This window comes from Hemitrygon akajei, chromosome 11 (assembly GCF_048418815.1).
Source record: "Hemitrygon akajei chromosome 11, sHemAka1.3, whole genome shotgun sequence".
NCBI lineage: Eukaryota > Metazoa > Chordata > Chondrichthyes > Myliobatiformes > Dasyatidae > Hemitrygon > Hemitrygon akajei.
In genome coordinates this window covers 109,363,783-109,387,351 of record NC_133134.1, presented here as the reverse complement: position 1 = coordinate 109,387,351, position 23,569 = coordinate 109,363,783, and the positions used below count along the sequence as shown (strand labels likewise).

Sequence of the window (23,569 nt, the reverse complement as noted above, 5' to 3'; positions counted from 1 at the left end):
GCTGTCACTGGGAAGCATTATCGATTCTACTACTCACCTACAGCAGCTCACTGACCTGTATGTCTCCAGGGTGCGGGAGGAGACCAGAGCATTGTGAGGAAACCTACGTCATCACAGGGAGAAGGGCCAACTCCACATGGACAGCACAGGGGGTCAGAGTTGAGTTCAGGTCACTGGCAGGGCGAGGCATCGGTTATTCCAGCTCCACCACTCTGTCAACTCTAAAGAGGGGTGTACTTGTAACAGAGGGAGTATGGTGAGGTCACCAGATGGGTTGCTGTGATGGGAGGTTCATTCCATGCGGAAAGACTAAGTTAACTGCGGTTGTACTTTCCTGAATTTATTAGAATGGGAGGTGATCTCACTGAAAATTCTTACAGGCCCGGGAGAATGCATGGATACACTTCTCCAGGCTGGGATATCTAGAATCTTGGGTTGGTCGATCAGGATAGAGATGGGAAGTACTTTCTTCCCAAGTGTGGAGAATCTTTGAAATTCTTTACTCAAGAGAGCTGGGGAAGGCTCAGTTGCTAAGTTTCTTGAAAGTAGGGTGACACCAAGTGTGCGGTTATGGCCCAAGTGCAGAAACAGAGAGGCACTGAAGCGGATAAACAGTTCACTGAATTTAATAGAAACTGTGCAGAAATAAAGGAAAAGTTAATTATGGTAAACCAACCGGGCTATTAATTAGAAATTTCAAACTAAAGTTAATGCCAACAGAGCAGCTTGGCAGTAGTAGCTTAATACTAAGTTAACACCTTAACAGTGCGCAAATACAGCAATAAAGTGAAAAACAAGAAATATATAAACACATAAGTAAACAAACAAATAAATAAATATTGAGAACGAGATGAAGATTCCTTGAAAGTTGAGTCCAGTTCGGTGAGAAGAGTTCTGGGCCAAGTGAAGAGCCTGATGGTTGAGCGGTAATACTGAACTTGAACCTGGTGGTGTGAGTCCTGCGGCTGTCGTATCTTCTTCCTGATGGTGGCAGTGAGAAGAGAGTATGTCTTGGAGGTTGGGGGTCCTTGCTGATGGAAGTTGGTTTCCCACGACAGCGCTCCATGGTGGGGAGGGCTTTAACTGTGATGGACTGAGTCATATCCACTACTTTTTGTAGGCTTATCTACACAAGGATTATATACATTCCACTGCACATCTATAGAAGTTTGTTAAAGTTGTAGATGACATGCCAAGTCTTCACAAACTTCTAATAACAGAAGTGCTGCTGTGCTTTCTTTGTAATGACAGTGACATACTGGACCCAGGATAGATCCTCTGAAGTGGTAACACCAAAGAATTTAAAGTTGCCTGAGCTCTCCCCCGATGAGGACTGGCTCATGGTCCTCTAGTTTTCTTCTCCTGATGTCAATCATCATCTGCTTTGTCTTGCTGACATTGAATGAGAGGTTGTTATCACACCACTCAGCCAGATTTTCAACCTCCCTCCTACCTGCTGGTTCGTCGCCAAGCTTGATTCAGCCAGTAACAGTGGTGTCATCAGCAAACTTAACTATAGCATTGGAGTTGTGCTAAGCCTCACAGCCATAAGTATAAAGCGATAAGTATAATTCTCATATTTATAAAAAAATTATAATTGGGTCGAAAGGTGTTGAATCGGTGTGGATAGAACTACAAAACTGCAAGGGTAAATGACCCTGATAGGAATGATGTACAGACCTTCAAACAGTAGTAAAGATATGGTCTACAAATTGCAATGTGAGATGGAAAACGCATGTCAGAAGGGCAATGTTATGATACCATGGGGGTCTTCAATATGCAGGTAGATTGGGAGAATCTGGTTGGTGCTGGATCCCAGGAGAGGGAATTTGGAGAATGCCTACAAGATGGCTTTTTAGAGCAGCTTGTGGTTGAGCTCACTAGGGGAGCAACTATTCTGGATTGGGTGTTGTTCTGGAATTGATTAGAGAGCTTAAGGGAAAGGAACCCTTAGGGGTTCAGTGATCACAGTATGATAGAATTCACCCTGCAATTTGAAAATGAGATGTTAAAGTCATATGTATCAGTATTACAGTGGAGTGAAGGGAATTACAGAGGGATGAGGGAGGAGCTGTACAAAATTGATTAGAAGGGAACACTAGCAGGGATGATGACAAAGCAGCGCTGTCTGGAAATTCTGGGAGTAATTTGGAAGGCACAGAATAAATACAAGCCAAAGAAGAAGAAATATTCCAAAGGCAAGATGGTACAACCATGGCTAACGATAGAAGTCAAGGCCAAAATAAAAGCCAAAGAAAGGACATTTATTAGAACAAAAATTAGTGGGCTGTTAGAGGATTGGGAAGCTTTCAAAAACCACCAGAAGACAAGTAAAAATGTCATAAAGAAAGAAAAGATAGAATACGAAGGTACGGTAGCCAATAATTTTAAAGAGGATACAAAAAGATTCTTAAAATAAATAAAGTGTAAAGGATAAATGAGAGTAGATATTGGACCATTGGAAAATGATGCTAGAAAGTTGTCAGAATCAGGTTTATTATCACCGGCATGTGACGTGAAATTTTTTAACTAAGCAACAGCAGTTTAATGCAATACATAATCTAGCAGAGAGAGAAAATAAATAAATAAATACACAAGTAAATCAATTGCATATATTGAATAGATTAAACAATGTGCAAAAACAGAAACAGTGTATGTTTTTTTAAAAAAAAGTGAGGTAGTGTCCAAAGATTCAATGTCTATTTAGGAATCGGATGGCAGAGAGGAAGAAGCTGTTCCTGAATCACTGAGTGTGTGTCTTCAGGCTTCTGTATCTCCTACCTGATGATAACAGTGAGAAAAGGACATGCCCTGGGTGCTGGAGGTCCTTAATAATGGATGCTGCCTTTCTGAGACACTGCTCCCTGAAGATGTCCTGGGTACTTTGAAGGCTAGTACCCAAGATGGAGCTGACTAGATTTACAACCTTCTGCAACTTCTTTCAGTCCTGTGCAGTAGCCCCCCCGCCCCATACCAGACAGTGATGCAGCCTGTCAGAATGCTCTCCACGGTACAACTATAGAAGTTTTTGAGTGTATTTGTTGATATGCCAAATCTCTTCAAACTCCTTAAAAACTATAGCCACTGTCTTACATCGATATGTTGGGACCAGTTTAGATCCTCAGAGATCTTGACACGCAGGAACTTGAAACTGCTCACTCTGTCCACTTGTGATCCCTCTATGAGGATTGGTATGTGTTCCTTCATCTTACCCTTCCTGAAGTCCACAATCAGCTCTTTCGTCTTACTGACGTTGAGTGCCAGGTTGTTGCTGTGGCACCACTCCACTAGTTGGCATATCTCACTCCACTGGTTGTATCGTCAGCAAATTTATAGATGGTATTTGAGCTATACCTAGCCACACAGTTCATGTGTATAGAGAGAGCAGAGCAGTGTCTAAGCACACACCCCTGTGGTGCACCAGCGTTGATTGTCCGCGAGGAGGATATGTTATTGCCAATCCGCACATATTGTGGACTTCTGGTTAGGAAATTGAGGATCCAGTTGCAGAGGGGAGGTACAGAGGCCCAGGTTCTGCAACTTCTCAATCAGGATTGTGAGAATGATGGTATTAAATGCTGAGCTATAGTTTATGAACAGTATCCTGGTATAGGAATTTGTGTTGTCCAGGTGGTCTAAAGAAGTGGGGAGCAAAGAGATTGCGGAATAACAATAAATATTTTGCATCAGCCTTCACTGTGAAAGACACCAGCAGTGTGCTGGAGATCGAGAGTGTGAAGAGGCAGAATTGTATGAACTTGCCATTACTAGGGAGAAGGTGCTTGAGAAACAGAAAAATCTGAAGGTAGGTAAGTCATCTGGACCAGATGGTCTACACCCCAGGGTTCTGAAAGGGGTGGCTGAAGAGGCTGTGGAGGCATTAGAAATGATCTTTCGAGAATCAATGGTATGGTTTTGGAGGACTAGAAAATTGCAAATGTCACTCCAGTCTTCAAGAAGGTAGAGAGGCAGAAGAACGGAGATTATAGGCCAGTTAGTCTGAGCTTAGTGGTTGGGAAGATGTTGGAGTTGATTGTTAAGGATGTAGTTTCAGGGTACTTGGAGGTGCATGATAAAATAGGCTGTAGTCAGCATGGTTTCTTCAAGAGAAGATCTTGCCTGACAAATCTGTTGGAATTCTTGGAAGAAATAACAGGCAGATAGACAAAGGAAAATCGGTTGATGTTGTGTATTTGAATTTTCAGATGCCTTTGACAAAGTGCCACACATGAGGCTGCTTAACAAGCTACACGCTCATTGTATTACAGAAAAGATTCTAGCATGGATAAAGCAGTGGCTGATTGGCAGGAGGCAAAGAGTGGGAATAAAGGGATCCTTTTCTGGCTGGCTACTGGTGTCTAGTGGTGTTCCACAGGGATCTTTACTGGGGTTACTTCTTTTTACATTATTTCGTCAATGATTTGCGTGATGGAATTGATGGCTTTGTTGCAAAGTTTGCAGACAATATGAAGACAGGTGGAGGGGCGGGTAGATTTGAGGAAGTAGAGAGACTGCAGAAGGACTTAGAGAGAGTAGGAGAATGAGGAAAGAGGTGGCAGATGGAATACAGTATTGGGAAGTGTACGGTCATGCACTTTGTTAGAAGAAGTTAAAGTGTAGACGATTTTCTAAATGGAGTGAAAATTTTAAAAAAGCTGAGATGCAGAAGGACTTGGAAGACCTCATGCAGGATTCCCTGAAGGTTAATTTGCAGGTTGAGAATATAAAAGCAAGGATGAAATGTTGAGACTTTAGAAGGCACTGGTGAGGTCTCACTTGGAGTATTGTGAGCAGTTTTAAGCTCCTTATGTAAGAAAGGATGTGCTGACTTCAGAAGTGATTCAGAGGAGGTTTCTCAAAAATTATTCTGGATTTAAAAGGCTTATCATATGAGAAGTGTTTGATGGCCCTGGGCCTGTATTCACTGAAATTCAGAAGAATGAGGAGGTATCTCATTGAAACATCGGATGCTGAAAGGTCTCAATAGAGTGGATGTGGAGAGGATGTTTCCCATGGTGGGGAGTCCAACACTAGAGGATACAGCCTCAGAATAGAGGGATGTACATTTAAAAATAGAAATGAGGAGGAATTCCTTCAGCCAGAGAGTGGTGAATCTGTGGAATTCATTGCCACAGGTGGTTTTGGAGGCTAAGTCTTTGGATATAGTTAAGGCAGAATATGAAAGATTCTTGATTAGTGAAGGCATGAAGGCAGGAGATTGGGGCTGAGAGGGAAATGGATCAGCTATGATGAAATGGCGGAGTAGACTCGATGGGCCAAATGGCCTAATTCTGCTCCTGTATCTGATAGTCTTATGGATGGAATGTGCATACTGACGAGCGTGATTGCCAATTTTGCTCAGGTGCCTGCCAGTGAGGGTACACAGACCTGCCACAGAGTCCGTGGTTGTGAGAGAGGGATTGATGGATCTTTAGATACGGAGTTAGTGCTGGGGAGTGGTACTGAGTGAAAGATTACCCATGGTCACGCTCAGTGGCACAGCCTTCGCTAGGTTTCAGCTGGCTTATAATTTACAATAAGAAGTATATTTCCTCGTAACTTCTGAAATTTTGCAACAATAAATGTGTCATTGGCAAGTTTGTAGATGGCGTTTCAGCTGTGCCTAGCCACACAGTCATGGGTGTAGAGAGAGTAAAACAGTGGGCTTAGCACACTTCCCTGAGGTGCGCCAGTGGTGATTGCTGCTTATTAATACTTGGAATGGTTGTAATGGTTATTGTTGTCAAATGTACTGGGATACAGTGAAAAGCTTGCCCTTTGTACAGATCAAATCATTGCAGTGTATTGAGGTGGTACAGGGCAAAGCCAAAACAGAATGCAGAATAAACTGTAAGAGAGAAAATGCAGTGCAGGTCAACAATAAGGTGTAAAATCATTGCAAAGTAGATCGAGAGGACAAGAGTCCATCATACTGTACTAGAGAACTATTCAATTGTCTTATGATAGCAGCATCTTGCTTTTAGGATGCAAGCTGTCTTTGAGCCTTGTGGTACCCACTTTTGGGCTTTTATATCTTCTGCTCGATGGGGGAGGGGAGAGAGAGAATGTCAGGCGTGGGTGAAGTCTTTGATTATGTTCAGAAACTTAATGCTCCTACCTTGAACATACTCCACTTCATGTGACTCCAGAAGTGGCCACACAAGCTATTCAGCAGCCCCTCTTTACCTGTAATGCGCACAAAGTGGTGGAGGAACTCAGCAGGCCAGGCAGCATCTATGGAAAAAAAGTGAACAGTTGACTTTCCAGGCTGAGACCGACTGATGAAGGGTCTTTGCCCGAAATGTCAACTGTTCACTCTTTTCCACAGATGCTGCCTGGCCTGCTGAGTTCCTCCAGCATTTTGTGTGTAATACTTTGATTTCCGGCATCTTTCCCCTGTTACCTGGTTTACGTTCTGGAGCTGGCTGTTTAGTATAGCGATGCAAACAGTTTTACAAGAAGACCTTCTCCTCCTCAGGGTTTGGTATTAAATCTTGGCCTTTCCCTGAAAGAAAATGTGTAATTATAAAGCCTTTGTTAACCTCAGCCAGTCAGACCTGTAGAGTCAAGAGTCATGTCCTAGGTTGGGGTAGTGACTTTGGGGCTGCTCTTCATTATCAAAGAGTGTACACTCTGGTGAATGAGAATTAGGGATGTTCCTAGAACTCCTATTACTTCTCTCCTCTCCTCTCAGCGAACACACATGATTCCAGCTACAACAGCACAAATCATTTCTACTGTCCACACTTCTGGCCACGTCACAAACGAAGATTGTCAAGACTCTATGTCTTCAATTTCTTTTTACAAAAATTTATTCAAACAGCATAATACTATACAATAATCAGGACTTCATAAACTAGTAACAGTTACAAACTAAAATACTATTTTCACTGCCTACAACAAACTTGCATCCCTGATGCACCATCAATAACTCTCAGAGACGTGAGGTGAGATATAGGCTTTTATTTATTTATTTATTTATTTATTTATTTTTATTTATTAGTTTTTCAAAACATTTTACAAAATTAAAAACCCCAAATCCCAATGAGGAGCATTAATACAGTGCAAGATTAAGCATACAATAACAATATGCTACAAAGGAAGAGAATTTAACAAAAAAGCACCTAAATTAAAGACAAGTGAGCTTAGTGTCCTCCCCAAGCCCCACAACACAAGAAAAAAACAACTCCAGACCAACCACCACACAGTATAAAGAGTATAAGTCCGGACAGTCAAACTCCCAGACTGTGAATACACTTAGCAACAGAGGATAATAATGAGATATAGGCTTTTATTGGCTGGAAGAAAGAACAAGCAGCAAGTGACCACCACACAACATCCTGGAGACTGAGGCCGGGGCTGTGCCTCCAATCGCCTTTATACTGGGTCAGTGGGAGGAGCCACAGGAGCAGTCAGCAGGGGGGGCGTGTCCAGACAGGTATATGTAGTTCACCACAATCCCTGAGGAGCCAGCTGTTCCCAGAAATTCCCCATTGTGTCTATGGACACTGCATGCTGCTTCTCCAGGACACCCGGGCATGGATGTAACGGTGAGCGTAGGAGTGTAAAACTGAAGTGTGACCAGAATGGGAGGAGCAGACTCTTTTGATATTCAAGTAGAGACTGTAACCCTTCACATTTCATGTACACATGGTGCACTGACTCCTCCTGGGCATACTGTGTTTTCATACAGATACCTGGAAGTCCTGCGGTGGCCAGAAAGTATTCCATGTTCCAAACGGAGGGAGAGAGAAAACTAATCCAGCAGTTGTATGACACTCCATTGAGTTTCGAGAAGACGGGAGCTGCAAAAGATGGCCAGGTAAGAAGGGTTGAGATCTTAAAATGGCAGCAAAGTTCTTCTCTTGGAATGTTGTGTCATCTATGAAAGAAAGTAAACAGTCGACATTTCTAGTTGAGACCCTTCGTCGTTGTGTTCGTTGCTTGGATTTCCAACGTCTGCAGATATTCTCTGGTTTGTAATTAGACCATTGGATCTGTCCATGAGTGGCCATGGTATAGGAGGGTCTGGGACCATTGGCCTGTTTTTGCACGGGGCTGCTGGAGGTCCACAAGAGCGGACGAGGCTGGGGCAGGTGGATCAATGTCTCTGTTCAGAGTGGCCAACAATGGAAGACCAAGGGAGCCCCACCTGAACCTTCCAAATGAAATGTTCAGCGAGATTGCCTCATTTAGAGGAATGGAGAGTTGTCCCCAGTGTGGCTCAACCAGATTCTGCTGTGATCATCATTTTCAGAAGGCCATTCATCCTTCGTTACCACTCCGATGAACATAAGGCTACTTTGGCGCAGTGTCAGGGGCAGGGTTTTCTGTTTTTCAGCTTCTTAATTTTTCTGTCTCCTATTTCTAGGTGTACGATGTGCCCCCACGGATGTTCCCGAATGGAGAGCCCGGTCCCTACCCCGGTCTGGGGTCGGTGGGCAGGGAGATGCCCGGATTCGGCAGGCTGCAATGGGATGGGAAGCAGGAGTGGAGAGCCCAGAAGCAGGCGGTGTACGACGTGCCAGTGTGCCGCGAGGAGGTGGCCAGACCGCAGACCCCCAGTCGGCCGCAAACGCTGTCCTCCAGGCAGGCGCTGTATGACATACCAAACCCAGGGGGTTGCCGGCTGTATGGCAGCCCGCCAGCGCAGGACGGCCCCGACCTCTACGATGTGCCTACTGGCCTCCCGAAGCTGGGGGCTGCTCCACCCAGATCCCAGGCCATCTATGACTTGCCAAGAGGAATCCCACCCGACAAGAGGGACCCGGCCCCTGCTGGGTCCGTCTACGACATCCCACTTCCGGTGGACCAGTTGGTGCGGGACGGCCAGGGGCCGGAACGTTGGCACAGCACGCTCGCTGCCTCTCCAGACTCGTCCGCCCCTCGGGCCGTACCCGGGCACGTGGCCACCTCTCCAGCCTCGTCCCAGAGCCCGGCTGCCTCTCCAACTATGCCGCAGAACCCTGCCACACCTCTGACCGTATCCCAGCGTCCACGTCCGTCTCCAGCTCCGGCTACGCCCCCGCGTCCAAGTTCCTCTTCGGCCGTCCCCCACCTTCCGACCGCAGTGCCGGCAATGCCCCAGCGCCCGGCCTCCTTCCCGGCCTCGACCCAGTGCCAGACCTCTGTCCCACCTGAACTGCAGTCACCGTCCCCCACTACGCACGACCCTCCCGCCAAGGAGATCCGGTTGGGCGCGGAGGAGGCAGCCAGCACCCTGACCCAGCTGCAGCAGCGGGTGTCAGAGTCGGTGGCTGCCATCATGGTGTTCGTAAGCCGAGAGTGGCGCCGGCGGGACCACCTGCAGGAGCACCTGGCGCAGGTGGAGGTGGCGGCCGACGGCGTGCTGAGCAGCCTGGCCGACTTCCTGGGCTTTGTTCGGGGGGTGCGGGTCAATGCCGGCCGGCTGACTGACGCCAACCTGCACGGCCGCCTGTGCAAGCAGCTGGAGGAGGTGGAGGAGTCGCACCGGGCGCTGCTGGAGGCCGGCCAGCAGCTGACCGCCTGCGGGTGGACGCTGGACGCCCTCGTGGTCAGCAGCCCCCTGGCCACTCCCGACCACCTCGACTGCTTTGTAAATGTCGCCCGCACTGTGCCCGACGACGTGAAGCGCCTGGTCTCCATCATCATCGCCAATGGCAAGCTGCTCTTCCCCCTGTGTCGGCAAGGAAACACCGAGGACTTGCCACGCCTGCAGAGGAAGCCCAACCTGGGCCTCTTCAGGTACAAAGCACCGGTGCCCACGCCACCCTGCAGGGAGCAGAAAGCGAAGCCCAGCCCTCAAAGCCAGGCAGAAGATCCTGACTACGTCCAGTTACAGGTTGGTCTGGGAGAGGGGGCACTGAATTGCCCAATTATAGGCGGCGATGCAGTGAAACACTGGCCATCTGTACAGATCACTTCATCACGTTGTACACGGGAAAAATAACAGAAAGGAACTAAGCAAAATATTATGGTACAGTTACAGGAAGAAAATAGAATACAAGCCCATGACGAAGTAGATTGTGAGGTCAAGAGTATTCTATTGTACAAAAGGACAGATAAGATGAACTTTTGACTTCTTAATGGGGAATCAAGAACATGGAGAGATTTAAGGTCAGAGGGGATAGATTTGATAAGAACCCCAGTTTTACCACTCTTAAGTGGGACTCCATCAAGTGCTTTCCCAAAAACCATGTACATGGAGACTGCGATCTGGAGCAACAATCTATCTGCTGGAGGAATTCAGAGAGTCGAGCAGCCTTCATGAGAGGAAAGGGATTGCTGGCGTCTCACGTCAAGGTCAGATGTGGAGGTGAGATGGTCAGCATAGGGAGGACAGGGAGAGTGGGGAGATGGGGGCCAGAGATAATTGGTGAAGGGCGATGGCAGATTGGGCACGTAGGGAAGGAGTGGATTTGGTGCACAGAAGAAGGCGGTTGATGTTTCAGCACAGACACAATAAGAGGCAGATGGAGCAAGGTTATCACATTTCTAGATGTCTTCACCTTCACCTTTCCCTCCTCCAGATGGCTCCACCTGCCGCATCCTCTTTGTTTGCCTGCTTCTGCGTCTCACCTACCCACCACTGTCCCTGCCCCTCCCTCTCTGCTACCTGGCCTGTTCCACCCATCATCTTCCATAGCCCCTTTCTCCACCTCTTGGCCCCGCTCTCACCTTCTCCCTCACCTCTTTACACCAGCCATCTCCCCTCTCCTCCTTAGGATTCCAGTCCAGATGTAGTTGACAATTCCTCTCCATCCCTGTCCCCCCTCCACAGCTGCTGGTTAACTACTGGATGAACTCTGTCCTGACCAGCTTGAGATAAGTCCTCGTAACTCTCAGTGTCCAGTGAGATAAGTCCTTGTAAACTCCTGTATCAGGTGAGATCAGACTTTTTACACTCCTGTATCATGTGAGACAAGTCCTCATAAACCCTGTGTCATCTGAGATAAGTCCTCATAACTCTCCAGTGTCAAGTGAGATCAGTCCTCGTAAACTCCTGTATCACGTGAGATCAGCCCTGGTAAACTCCTGTATCACGTGAGATCAGTCCTCGTAAACTCCCGTATCACGTGAGATCAGTCCTCGTAAACTCCCGTATCACCATATAAACCATATAAACCATATAACAATCACAGCACGGAAACAGGCCATTCCGGCCCTCCTAGTCCGTGCCGAACTCTTAATCTCACCTAGTCCCACCTACCCGCACTCAGCCCATAACCCTCCACTCCTTTCCTATCCATATACCTATCACGTGAGATCAGTCCTCATAAACCCTGTGTCATCTGAGATAAGTCCTCATAACTCTCCAGTGTCAAGTGAGATCAGCCCTGGTAAACTCCCGTGTCACGCGAGATCAGCCCTGGTAAACTCCCGTATCACGCGAGATTAGTCCTCGTAAACTCCCGTATCACGCGAGATCAGCCCTGGTAAACTCCCGTGTCACGCGAGATCAGCCCTGGTAAACTCCCGTATCACGCGAGATTAGTCCTCGTAAACTCCCGTATCACGCGAGATCAGCCCTGGTAAACTCCCGTGTCACGCGAGATCAGCCCTCATAAACTCGCGTATCACGCGAGATCGGCCCTCGTAAACTCCTGTATCACGTGAGATCAGCCCTGGTAAACTCCTGTATCACGTGAGATCAGCCCTGGTAAACTCCCGTATCACGCGAGATCAGTCCTCGTAAACTCCCGTATCACGCGAGATCAGTCCTCGTAAACTCGCGTATCACGCGAGAGCAATCCTCGTAAACTCCTGTATCACGCGAGATCAGTCCTCGTAAACTCCTGTATCACGTGAGATCAGTCCTCGTAAACTCCCGTGTCACGTGAGATCAGCCCTGGTAAACTCCCGTGTCATGCGAGATCAGTCCTCGTAAACTCCCGTGTCACACGAGATCAGCCCTGGTAAACTCCCGTATCACGCGAGATCAGTCCTCGTAAACTCCCGTATCACGCGAGATCAGTCCTCGTAAACTCCCGTATCAAACGAGATCAGCTCTCGTAAACTCCCGTATCACGCGAGATCAGCCCTCGTAAACTCCCGTATCACGCGAGATCAGCCCTCGTAAATGCCGTGTCAAGTGAGATCAGTCCTCGTAAACTCCTGTATCACGTGAGATCAGCCCTGGTAAACTCCTGTATCACGCGAGATCAGTCCTCGTAAATGCCGTGTCAAGTGAGATCAGTCCTCGTAAATGCCGTGTCAAGTGAGATCAGTCCTCGTAAACTCCTGTATCACGTGAGATCAGCCCTCGTAAACTCGCGTATCACGCGAGATCAGTCCTCGTAAACTCCCATATCACGTGAGATCAGTCCTCATAACCCCAGTGTCATGTGAGATAGGTTCTCATAACTCCTGTATCATATGAGATATGACTTTATAACTCCCTGTATCATGTGAGATCAGTCCTCATAATCCTGTGACATATGAGATAAGTCCTCGTAACTCCCAGTATCATGTGAGCTAAATTCTCATAACTCCTGCGTCAATTGCAATGGGTCACCATAACCCCCAGTATCACGTGAGATGTCCTCATAACTCCTGGTGTCATGCAGGATTGGAATATTATGGTGACAAACAGGAAGCAGGAAGATAAAATGGGTCATTTTTGAGTTGGCAGCTGTGATTGGTGGATTGGACCTCATCCATCTTGTACGGGAGGTGTTTAACCCTCTGACTGATTTGAAAATGTAATGTGTATTTAAGTCCCCAGCCAGTTTTGGAAAGCAAACTTCAATCAGCTGCTGGGATGGTGTGAACGGTGACGTCTGTGGCTATTTGTTGATGCCATCTCCTTTGTTTGTGGCCAGCACTGCTGAGGGCAGGCCTGGGAAGTTAGTCCAGAGCTAGTGGGCAAGGATGGTGACCAGCATTTGGGGAAGGGTGGGCTGGGGGGGCAGGATCTGAGTGTTGTGAGGTGGGGGGAAGCTGAAATGGGAGTGGGAGGCCACTACTTTGTGTGTGGGGTGTGTGAGCAGCAGAGAGGGGAGGAGAGGGACTTACTGCTCTCGTGTGTTGAGGGGAAGTATCTCTTAATTTGTGAATGGGACTGGGTGGGAAGCAGGGAAAGGGTCCTGTCATTCCACCTCAACCACTGCAGGCAGCGTGTGTCACTTTGCTCCTGAGGGTGCTGGTTGGGGAGCTCCCAAAACCGCGGAAATGAATGGCAGCAAGACTTCCCAGTTACAGTGGTGGGAAGGAGACAGTGATAAGATTCAGATTCAACTTTGTTTGTCATATGTACATTGAAACATAGAGTGAAATTGATTCGCTTTTGTGCTCTCCTTCTTATTCCCCGTCCCTCACATTCTCACTCTCATTTTTCTCTCTCTCCCTCTCGTTCTTCCTCTTTCTACTTCTCCATTTTTTTTATTGAGATACGGCATGGAGTAGGGCCCCTCTGGCCCTTCGAGCTGTGCTGCCTAGCAACCCCCAACTTAACCCTAGTCTAATCATGGGACAGTTAACCAACCAACCGTCACATCTTTGGACAATGGGTGGAAGCCGGTGCACCCAGTGGAAACCCACGTGGTCACAGGGAGAACGCACAAGCTCCTTACAGGCAGCGGCGGGAACTGAACCCTGGTCGTTGGTACAGTAGATAGATAGATAGATAGATAGATACTTTATTCATCCCCATGGGGAAATTCAACTTTTTTTTTTCCAATGTCCCATACACTTGTTGTAGCAAAACTAATTACATACAATACTTAACTCAGTAAAAAAAAATATGATATGCATCTAAATCAATATCTCAAAAAGCATTAATAATAGCTTTTAAAAAGTTCTTAAGTCCTGGCGGTTGAATTGTAAAGCTTAATGGCATTGGGGAGTATTGACCTCTTCATCCTGTCTGAGGAGCATTGCATCGATAGTAACCTGTCGCTGAAACTGCTTCTCTGTCTCTGGATAGTGCTATGTAGAGGATGTTCAGAGTTTTTCATAATTGACCGTAGCCTACTCAGCGCCCTTCGCTCAGCTACCGATGTTAAACTCTCCAGTACTTTGCCCACGACAGAGCCCGCCTTCCTTACCAGCTTATTAAGACGTGAGGCGTCCCTCTTCTTAATGCTTCCTCCCCAACACGCCACCACAAAGAAGAGGGCACTCTCCACAACTGACCTATAGAACATCTTCAGCATCTCACTACAGACATTGAATGACGCCAACCTTCTAAGGAAGTACAGTCGACTCTGTGCCTTCCTGCACAAGGCATCTGTGTTGGCACCCTCACTCTCTCTTATTATCACTTCCCCTTATTCTCTCTCCCTCTTCATTTTATTTTGCTCTCTCTTTCTCCCTCTAATACATAGCCATCAACTCCTGCTTGGATATTTTGATAGCCCCTTAAAAGACAATATAACACGATCGCACATCCCTGGTGCTGTGGGAGGAACCAGAGAGTAACAGGGCACTTGCACCAGTCAGTGTGTGCAAGTCCTGCGGACCTGGAGGTCTGGCCTGAATCTGGATCATGAGATCGCAGCACCACCCTCTGCACCACTGGGCTGCCCTTCTCCTGGCACCGGGGCTGGGGGAAATCAGTGGAGATCCCCCTGAGCCCGTACCGCAGCTGATGCAGCTCAGACCTCTGCATTTAGAGGTCTATCGGGAGAATTCAGCTGCTGGTGGACGTGGGGCAAGGACTTACCCTGTGCCTGTCTGGGCAGTGCTCGTCCGGGGTCGAGAGTCATACTATCATGTTGTTTGTTCCCTGCAGAAGAAGGAAGAATTTGAAAGGCAGGAGAAGGAAAAGGAGAGCATCCGGCAGAGAGAGAGGGAGAGTTTCAAACAGAAAAAGCTCCAACTAGAGCGACAGGTACATTTTTGGTCTTACTTGATTATATAATGAATGTCCTGTGCTTGCGATCTCAGTGATTTGAAAACCTCCCTGACCAGGTCTGGGTTTATTAGCACCGATGCATATGCTGTGAAATTTGTTGTTTTGTAGCCGCAGTGCCGTGCAAAGGCATAAAGCTACTATAATTTACAAAATAGACAAATAGTGCTAAAAGAAAGGAATGATAAAGTACTAATCATGGACCAGTCAGAGGGGAAGAAGCTGTTCCTGAATCACTGAGTGTAGATCTTCAGGATACCTCCTCTCTGAGAATGGGAATGTCCCAAGGGTGAGGGTGCTTGAGGACCACCTCCTGGAGACGTCCTTGATGACGGGGAGGCTTGTGCCTGTGATGGATCTGGCAGAGTCTGCATTACTCTGAAGCTAACAAATTTAACGACACATGCCGGTGTTAATAAACCTGAGCTTCATGCGATCCTGTGCACTGGAGCCTCCACACTGGGTGGCAATGAAACCAGCTGGAATGACCGAGCGGTGCTTTAAATGCTTTTCGTAAAGGTAAGTCAACTGGACAGTGACATTTTATCGAAGATGTGAGACTGCAGTCCTTTTGTTCCCCAGCAGGTCTGAACAGCTTGAACCCTGATGGTGAGGTTCAGTTTCATTTTGTAGACTGTCATGTTGGGCCAGTACACGTCTAGTCCACAAAAGCACGGAGTAAAATTCTAGCAGGTGGGGAAGTCACACTGTCAAATAGCTTGAATATTTCATGGAGTCATGCAGCGCAGATCCAGGCCTTTCAGCCCATCAGGCTCATGCTACCTAGCTGTGCTAATCCCATTTATCAGCACCTGGTCCACAGCTTTCGATGTACAGACAGATCTCGGGGTGCAAGTCCATAGCCCTCCAAAATTGGTAACACGTGGGGTGGCAAAGAGAGTATACAGCCTGCTTGCTTTTGTCAGTCAGGGTATTGAGTATAAAAGTTGGCAGGCCATGTCGCAGCTGTATAAAGCTTTGGGTAGGCCACATCTGGAGAATTGTGTGCCGTTCCGGTTGCTGCACTATCGGAAGGAGGCTATGGAGAGGCTGCAGAAGATGTTCACTGGGTTGTTGCCTGAAGTCAAGTGTACTAGCCATGAGGGGTTGGACAGACTTTGGTTGTTTTCTCTTGAAGTGTTGGACGCTGAGCGGCAACCTGATAAAAGTATAAAATGGTGAGAAGCAGAGTTTGGGCAGATAGTCTTTTCCCCGCATGGAAATGTCAGGTAACAAAGGCCAAATGTTTAAGGTGAGAGGAAGAAGTTTAAAGGAGTTTTGTTTTGTTCTGTGGAGTGTGGGAAATGTACTGCTAACGGAGCTGGTGGAAGCAGACGCAAAGGCGAAGTTTAAGATGCTGTAAGGAAGACGCTGGCGGGGAATGGAGGGATACAGACCATGTGTGGGGAATTGGCATCATATTCACAGACTGATGGGCTGAGGCGCCTGTTACTGTGTTGTTCTGTGTTCTAAGTTCTAGGCCTGGTGATTCATGTGCTCGAACCCAAAGGTCCATTTAAAAAAGTGATTATTTAAAACTTAAAAATTAAAGCACAATACTAAGTAATTAAACATGCAAAAGGAAACTGTGAAGATAGTGATAATTACTGAGACTGAACTAACTTGCTTCCACCTGCTCCTCTGCATGGAGAGCCTGTTGTTGACCATATCCTATCTGGTACACCACACAAACGGACTGGAAGAACTCAGTAGGTCAGGTAGCATCTGTGGAGGGAAGTAGACAGCTGACATTCACCTGGGTGACTATTACCTGTCAGCTCTTGCTCCACTACTTCCCTCCACCTTCTCATACTGGCTTCTCCTCTCTTCCTTTCCAGTCCAGGGAAAGCATTTCTAACTGAAATCCCGACTGTCCATTGCTCTCCGTAGGTGCTGCCTAACCTGTCCAGTTTCTTCAGTGCATTTTTGTGTTGCTGTAGACTTGCAGCATCTGCAGTCTCTCCCTTGTCTCTTATCTGGCGCAAACTGGGTGGATTCCTCAGTGCAAGGACGAGGGAGTCTCTACATTTCTCTATCCCGAAGCTGGCTCATGCCTTGTGAAATGTCAGGGAGTTCTGCATTTGTACTATGTACACAGAAACCTCAGCCTGCTGGCCACGTCCCTGTGGAACTACTGGTGCTTCTGCACAGGTCCTGCACCAATTTATCATTCAGTGTTTGGTTGGTCATTTCATTGGTCTAGGATAGACCATTTGGTCTGATGTCTCCATGCCTCTCCCACCGTCTTTACTGCTCATCCATTTGGGTGTTGTTTGGGACAACATGCATTGCAGAACTTGTTGCCTGCATCTTGTAGGTCAGCTCAACGAAAGCACTTTAGAAAGGCACAGCTGAATGTAAAGAGCTTTGCAACATCCCGACCTTGTTTTCCTGTCTTAACTGCATTTTACTTGCTGTCTAGATGTCGGAAGTGAAGATTCGAAGGCCTGGGGATGTCAGTGTTAAGCCAAGTCCAGAAGTGATCCAGTCTTCATTCCCCAGCTTTGAGTTATGCAGAACATACTTAAATGCCCTGCAGAAAGCCATCATGTCCTTCATTGACACCATCAATGGAAAGCAGCCAGCTGAGGTTTTGATCAAAAACAGCAAGGTTGTAATAAAGATCGGCCAGAAACTGGTGGACACCTTGTGCCAGGACACTGGGCAAAAGAGCATTCACAAAGAGGTGCTCAGCAGAAGCAATCAGTTCTGTGGCTGCATGAAGAAGTTTGCCATGGCAACCAAGAACGCAGTGATGCAGCCGAACCCGACCGCGGTGCGGGAAATGAAAGAGCAGGTGGTGGAACTGCGCCATCAGGCTGATCAGCTCAGGCTCTTCTTAGAACGGAATGCTGCCTCATAACGGGGCCAAATGAAACAAGGGAGGGCTTCCTCTGCAGAAGTCTGCTTCAGAAATACGCCCTTGCTGTGAATGAGACCACATACCCTGTCTCTTGTTGTTTTATTCCAACCAGCTTTTATCTTCAGAAGATCAACTGTGGTGACGATGAAAATAACCTCCTTTATCATTAACCTCATAAACTCACAGTGTTATTTCAGTGTTGAATGGTTCTTGTGTGCCTTGCAGTAATGTTAAAGAAAATTAACTCTTTGTTCAGCCTAGTGAAGTACATATGGACATTTATTAGAAAGGAGGATGAGATTTGTTTCAAGGTTGGAACATCATCTCTGTGCATCGGTCGTCTATTGTATCTTATCGTAACTTGTAATATCACATTCAGATGGTTCCGTCCTCACCACTCCAATAATGTGTGTCAGTTTCAACTGTTGTAATTATTACAGAAAATAAATTACATAACAAAGGTCTAAAATCTAGGCTACCTTTAGCAAACAAATTCTCAGCTCAGTACCTTGGTTACAGATTTCTAATTCCAGAAATACAATTCTGTAATTCGCATCATTAAGGAGGTAATGCTAAGTTCTAGCTGCAGAGGGGCAATACACAACAGAAGACCATAAGGCAGAGGATTAGGCCATTCGGCCCAGCAAGTCTGTTCTGCCATTCTATCATGCCTGATTTACTATTCCTCTCAACCCACTCTCCCTGTAACCTTTGACACCCTGACTAGCCAAGAATGTATCAACCTCTGCTTTAAACATACACAGTGACTTGGCTTCCATAGCTGGACGATGCAATGAATTCCACAGATTTGTCACCTCCTGACTAAAGAAATTTCTTCTCATTTCTGTTCTAGATGGATGTCCCTCTATTCTGAGGCTGTGCCCTCTGGCCCTAGACTCAGCCACGATAGGAAACATCCTCTCCACATCCACTCTATCTAGGCCTTTCAAACTTTGATGTTTCAATAAGATACCCCCCCCCCCACCCCATTTCCTTAAACTACTGCAAGTACAGGCCCAGAGCCATCAACCGCTTCTCATATGTTAACCCTTTCATCTCTGGGATTATTCCTCTAGACCCTCTCCAATGCCAATCTTTTCTCAGATAAGGAGTACAAAACTGTTCACAATACTCCAAGTGCGGTCTGACCAATGCCTTATAAAGCCTCAACATCATATCCTTGATCCAGTCCGGCCCTTCGAGCTGCTCTACTCAGCGATCTCCTGATTTAATCCTACCCTGAACACAGGACAATTTACAATGACCAATTAACCTGCTAACTGTTATGACTTTGGATTGTGGGAGGAATTTGGAAGAAACCCATGCAGTCACAGGAAAAGTGTGCACACTCTTTATAGGCAGCAGCAGGAATTGAACCCAGGTCACTGATATTGTAAAGTGTTGTGCTAATGCCTTTACTACCATACTGCCCCAAAATAGTCTATGCCTTTCTTCCGTCTACCAAAGAGCACGGCCATATACTTCCCTACACTATATTCTATCTGCCACTTCATTGCCAATTCTCTCAACCTGTCCAAGTCATCCTGCAGACTCCCAGCTTCCTCAACACTACCTGCCCCTCCACCTAACTTTGTATCATCTGCAAACTTGACCACTAGGACATAAATTCTATCAAACAAACTGTTGACCTATTATGTGAAAAGAAGAGGTCCCAATACTGACCCCTGAAGAACACCACTAGTCACTGACAGCCAACCAGAAAATGCCCCCTTTATTCCTACTCTTTGCCTCCTGCCAATCAGCTAATCTATCCATGCTAGTATCTTTTCTGTAAGCCCATAGGTTTTTATCTTGTTAAGCAGCCTCATGTGATGCACCTTGACAAAGGCCTTTTGACAATCCAGTAAACACCATCCTCCAACTTTCCTTTGTCTATTCTGCCTGTTATTTCCTCAAACAACTCCAACAGATTTGTCAGGCAAGATTTCTTCTTTTAAAAACTATGCTGACTTTGGCCTACTTTATCATATGCCTCCAAGTACTTCAAAACCTCACCCTTAATAATGGACTCCAACATCGTTCCAACCACTGAGGTCAGGTTAACTGGCCTATAATTTCCTTTCTTCTGTCTCATTCTCTTCTAAAAGAATGGAGTGATATTTGCAATTATCCAGTCCTCTGGAACCATTCAAAACTCTAGTGATTCTTGAAAAATCATTACTAATGCCTCCACAGTTTCTTCAGCCACCTCTTTCAGAACTCTGGGGTGTAGTCCATCTGGTCCAGGTGACTTATCTACCTTCAGACCTTCAGCTTCTCAAGCACCTTCTCCTCAGTAATAACAACTACAGTCATTTCTGCCCCCAGACACTCTCAAATTTCTGGTATACTGCTAGTGTCTTCCACAGTGGACACTGACGCAAAATACATATTAAGTTCATCTGCCTGTTCTTTGTTTCTCATTACTACCTCTCCAGCGTCATTTTCCAGCGGTCCAAAATCGACTCTCACCTCTCTGTAACTCTTTATATATCTGAAAAATCTTTTGGTATCCTCTTTGATATCTCTGGCTAACTTATCTATTTCTCCTCTCTCTCCTCATGTTGTTTTTAGTTGCCCTCTGTTGGGTTTTAAAAGCTTCCCAATCCTCTAACTCCCCACTAATTTTGCTGCACTATATGCCTTCTGTTTTGCTCATATTCCATCTTTGACTTCCCTTATCATCTATGTTTGTCGCATCCTCCATTTAGAATACTTCTTCAGCTTTGGGATGTCTCTATCCTGCTCCTTACGAATGGCCCCCAGAAACTCCAGCCATTGCTGTTCTGCCATCATCCCTACCAGTGTTTCCTTTCAAACAACTTTGGCCAGCTCCTCTCCCATGCCTCTGTAATTCCTTTTACTCTGCTGTATTACTGATACATCTGCCTTTATCTTCCCCCTCTCCAAATGCAGGGCAAATTCTATCACATTATATTCATTGTCTCCTAGGGGTTCCTCTATCTTAAGCTCCCTAATCAAATCTGGTTCATTACTCAACACCCAATCCAGAATTGCCTTTCCCCTTGTGGGCTCAACAACAAGTTGCTCAAAAAAACCAACTCTTAGGCATTCTACAAATTCCCTCTCTTGGGATCGAGCACCAACCTGATTTTCCCAATCTACCTGCATATAGAAATCCCCCATGAATATTATAACATTGCCCATTTAACATGACTTTTTAACATCCCATTGTAATTTATTACCCACATTGTAGCTACTGATTGGGGACCAGAGTGTAACTCTCGCCCGAATCTTTTTACTCTTGCAGTTTCTTAACTCTACCCCCAAGGATTCTTTTTTTTCCCTTTTTTTGGGAGGAGTTTAGCAAACAGATAATATAAAAGACGTATAAACAGCAATAATAAAAACGGAAAGTATATAATGTCAAAATCAAATAGGTAAAATATTACGCTGTTATATATACAATGATCAAAAAAACTACAACTCCTCATAGCAATCATAAAAAAAGATTGGAAATTTTATTTGATAAAGGGAAAAAAATCCATTAACTAAACTGAAATAAGAAAAAGAGAAAGAAAAAAAAAAGAAAAAGAAAGATTGGGCAGTCCAATTGAAGATAAATTTAAAAAAAGAGAGAGAAAAAAACATCTTTCCAGTCATCTCTGAACCTTCACAGATAAGGATTTTCCCCAAAAGAGAATAAAGAAAAATAAATAAATAAATAAATAAATAAATAAATTTGATCATATGAAAATATTGAATAAAGGGTCACCGGACTTGTTCAATATTAAAGGATGTATCAAATGTCCGGCTTCTAATTTTCTCCAAGCTTAGACATGACATAATGGAGGAGAGCCAATAGAAAACAGTAGGTGGGTTAGATTCTTTCCAGTGTAGCAAAATAGCTCTCCTAGCCAGTAAAGTTGAAAAAGCTATCACATGTTGAGTGGAAAAAGACACTTTGCTTTCTTCCTCTGGAATTATCCCAAAAATTGCTGTAAAAAGAAAAGGATTCTACATCTTCTGATCCTATATCACCTTTCTCCAAGAATTTGATTTCATTTTTTACCAACAGAGCCACAATACCCACCTCTGTATACCTGCCCGTCCTTTTGATACAAGGTGTATTCTTGGATGTTAAACTCCCAACCTTGATCTTCTTTCTGTCACGTCTCTGTGTTGCTTACAACATCATACCTGCCAATCTCTAACCACGCCACAAGATCATCTGCCTTATTCCACCACCTAGTGGTTAAGGCTTTGGGCTGGCGATCGGAAGGTCGTTAGTTTGAGCCTCGGCCGAGGCAGCGTGTGTGTCCTTGAGCAAGGCTCTTAACCACACACTGCTCCGCACGTTTATAGCCCATTGGCAGTGGTTTGTGCAGTATGGACAAGACAAGGCATACTGTCTTCTGTCCTATACTCAGCACCCTTTTCAATATTGCCCCCGTGTTACACTTCACCTTGTCCCACTGCCTGCAATTTTGCCCCATTACCTCTCTGTCGATCCTTACAGTCTCATTAACCACTGCATCAACTTGTAAACCAACTGCCCCATCCTCAGCCCTATCACCCAACCAACCTATTGCCCAACCAGCTTAGGGGAAACACTCCCTAATAGCTCTAGCAAACCTTCCCACAAGGATATTGGTCCTCCTCAAGTTCAGGTGTAACCCATCCTTTTTATAAGGCTCATACCTACCTCAGAAGAGATCCCATTGATTCATAAACCTGAAACCCTGCCCCTTGCACCACTTCTTCAGCCAGTCATTCATCTGTACCATCTTCCTACTCCTTCCCTGATTAGCACGCAGCACTAATAATCCAGGGATTACTACCTTGGATTTCCTGCACCTCGGCCTTTTCCCAAACTCCCTATACTCACTGCACAGGACCTTCCTACCTATGTCATTGGTGCCAATGTGCGTGATGAGCTCTGGCTGCTCACCGACCCTCTTGAGAATCTTCTGCTGCCACCCTGAGGCATCCTGGACCCTGGTACCTCAGAGAGGCATCATGCCATCCTGGCTTCTCTTTTACAGCCTCAGAATCTCTGGGTGTCCTCCTAACTATCGAGTCTCCTATCATTAATGCTCTGCCTGATTTTACCCTTCCCCGTTGCACCTCAGAACCAATTAGTACCAAGACTTCTGACTCCTCCCCCTTTAGAATGCCGTGGATCCAGTTTGAGATATCCCTGACCCTGGCACCTGGGAGGCTACATACCATCTGGGTGTCTCTATCGTGTCCACAGAGTCTTGTGTCTACTCCTCTAACTATGGAATTCCCTGTCTCTACTGTAGCCCTCTTCTCTCCCCTTCTCTTCTGGGCCGCAGCACCAGAATCAGTGCCAGAGGCCCGGTCACTGTCCCCCCCCCCCCCCCCAGTAGGTCGTCCCCCTCAACATATTCCAAAGCAATATTCTTATTATTGAGCAGAATGCCCACAGGGGTACTCTGCACTTGCTGCCCATTTCCTTTCCCTCTCCTGACTGTCGCCCAAGTACCTGTCTCCTGTATCTTAGGGGAGGCTACCTCCTTGTACCTCCTATCTTTCATCTCCTCGGGTGCAGGTTATTCTCGAGAGGGAGGGCAAGAATCCAGATGTTGTGGTCCATGTAGGGACCAATGACGTGGGTAGGATGAGTGAGGGGGTCCTGCATAGGGAGTTCAGGGAGTTAGGTGCAAAGCTGAAGAGCAGGACCTCCAGGGTAACAATCTCAGGATTGCTAACTGTGCCACGTGGGAGTGAGGCAAGGAACAGAAGGATTATAAAGATTAATACATGGCTGAGAGGATGGTGCAGGAGGGAGGGCTTCAGGTTTGTAGATAATTGGGCTTTGTTCCAGGGAAGGTGGGATCTGTTCCGAAGGGACGGTTTACACCTGAACTGGAGTGGTACTAATATTC

The 23,569-nt window shown here is 46.2% G+C and overlaps 1 protein-coding gene across 4 annotated transcripts in view; it reads left to right on the top strand.

Annotated features, from left to right (window-relative positions):
* LOC140735888 (cas scaffolding protein family member 4-like) overlaps positions 1 to 23,013 on the top strand; it is a 138,530-nt gene extending 115,517 nt beyond the window's left edge. For all 4 annotated transcript variants that reach the window (XM_073061464.1, XM_073061466.1, XM_073061465.1 and 1 more), the window contains exons 4-7: positions 7,694 to 7,822; positions 8,372 to 9,823; positions 14,714 to 14,812; positions 17,256 to 23,013. In XM_073061464.1, coding sequence (XP_072917565.1) covers positions 7,694 to 7,822; positions 8,372 to 9,823; positions 14,714 to 14,812; positions 17,256 to 17,696 — 2,121 coding nt within the window. In that variant the 3' untranslated portion in view covers positions 17,697 to 23,013. The remainder of the gene's footprint in view (positions 1 to 7,693; positions 7,823 to 8,371; positions 9,824 to 14,713; positions 14,813 to 17,255) is intronic.
* The last annotated feature ends 556 nt before the right edge of the window (positions 23,014 to 23,569 follow it).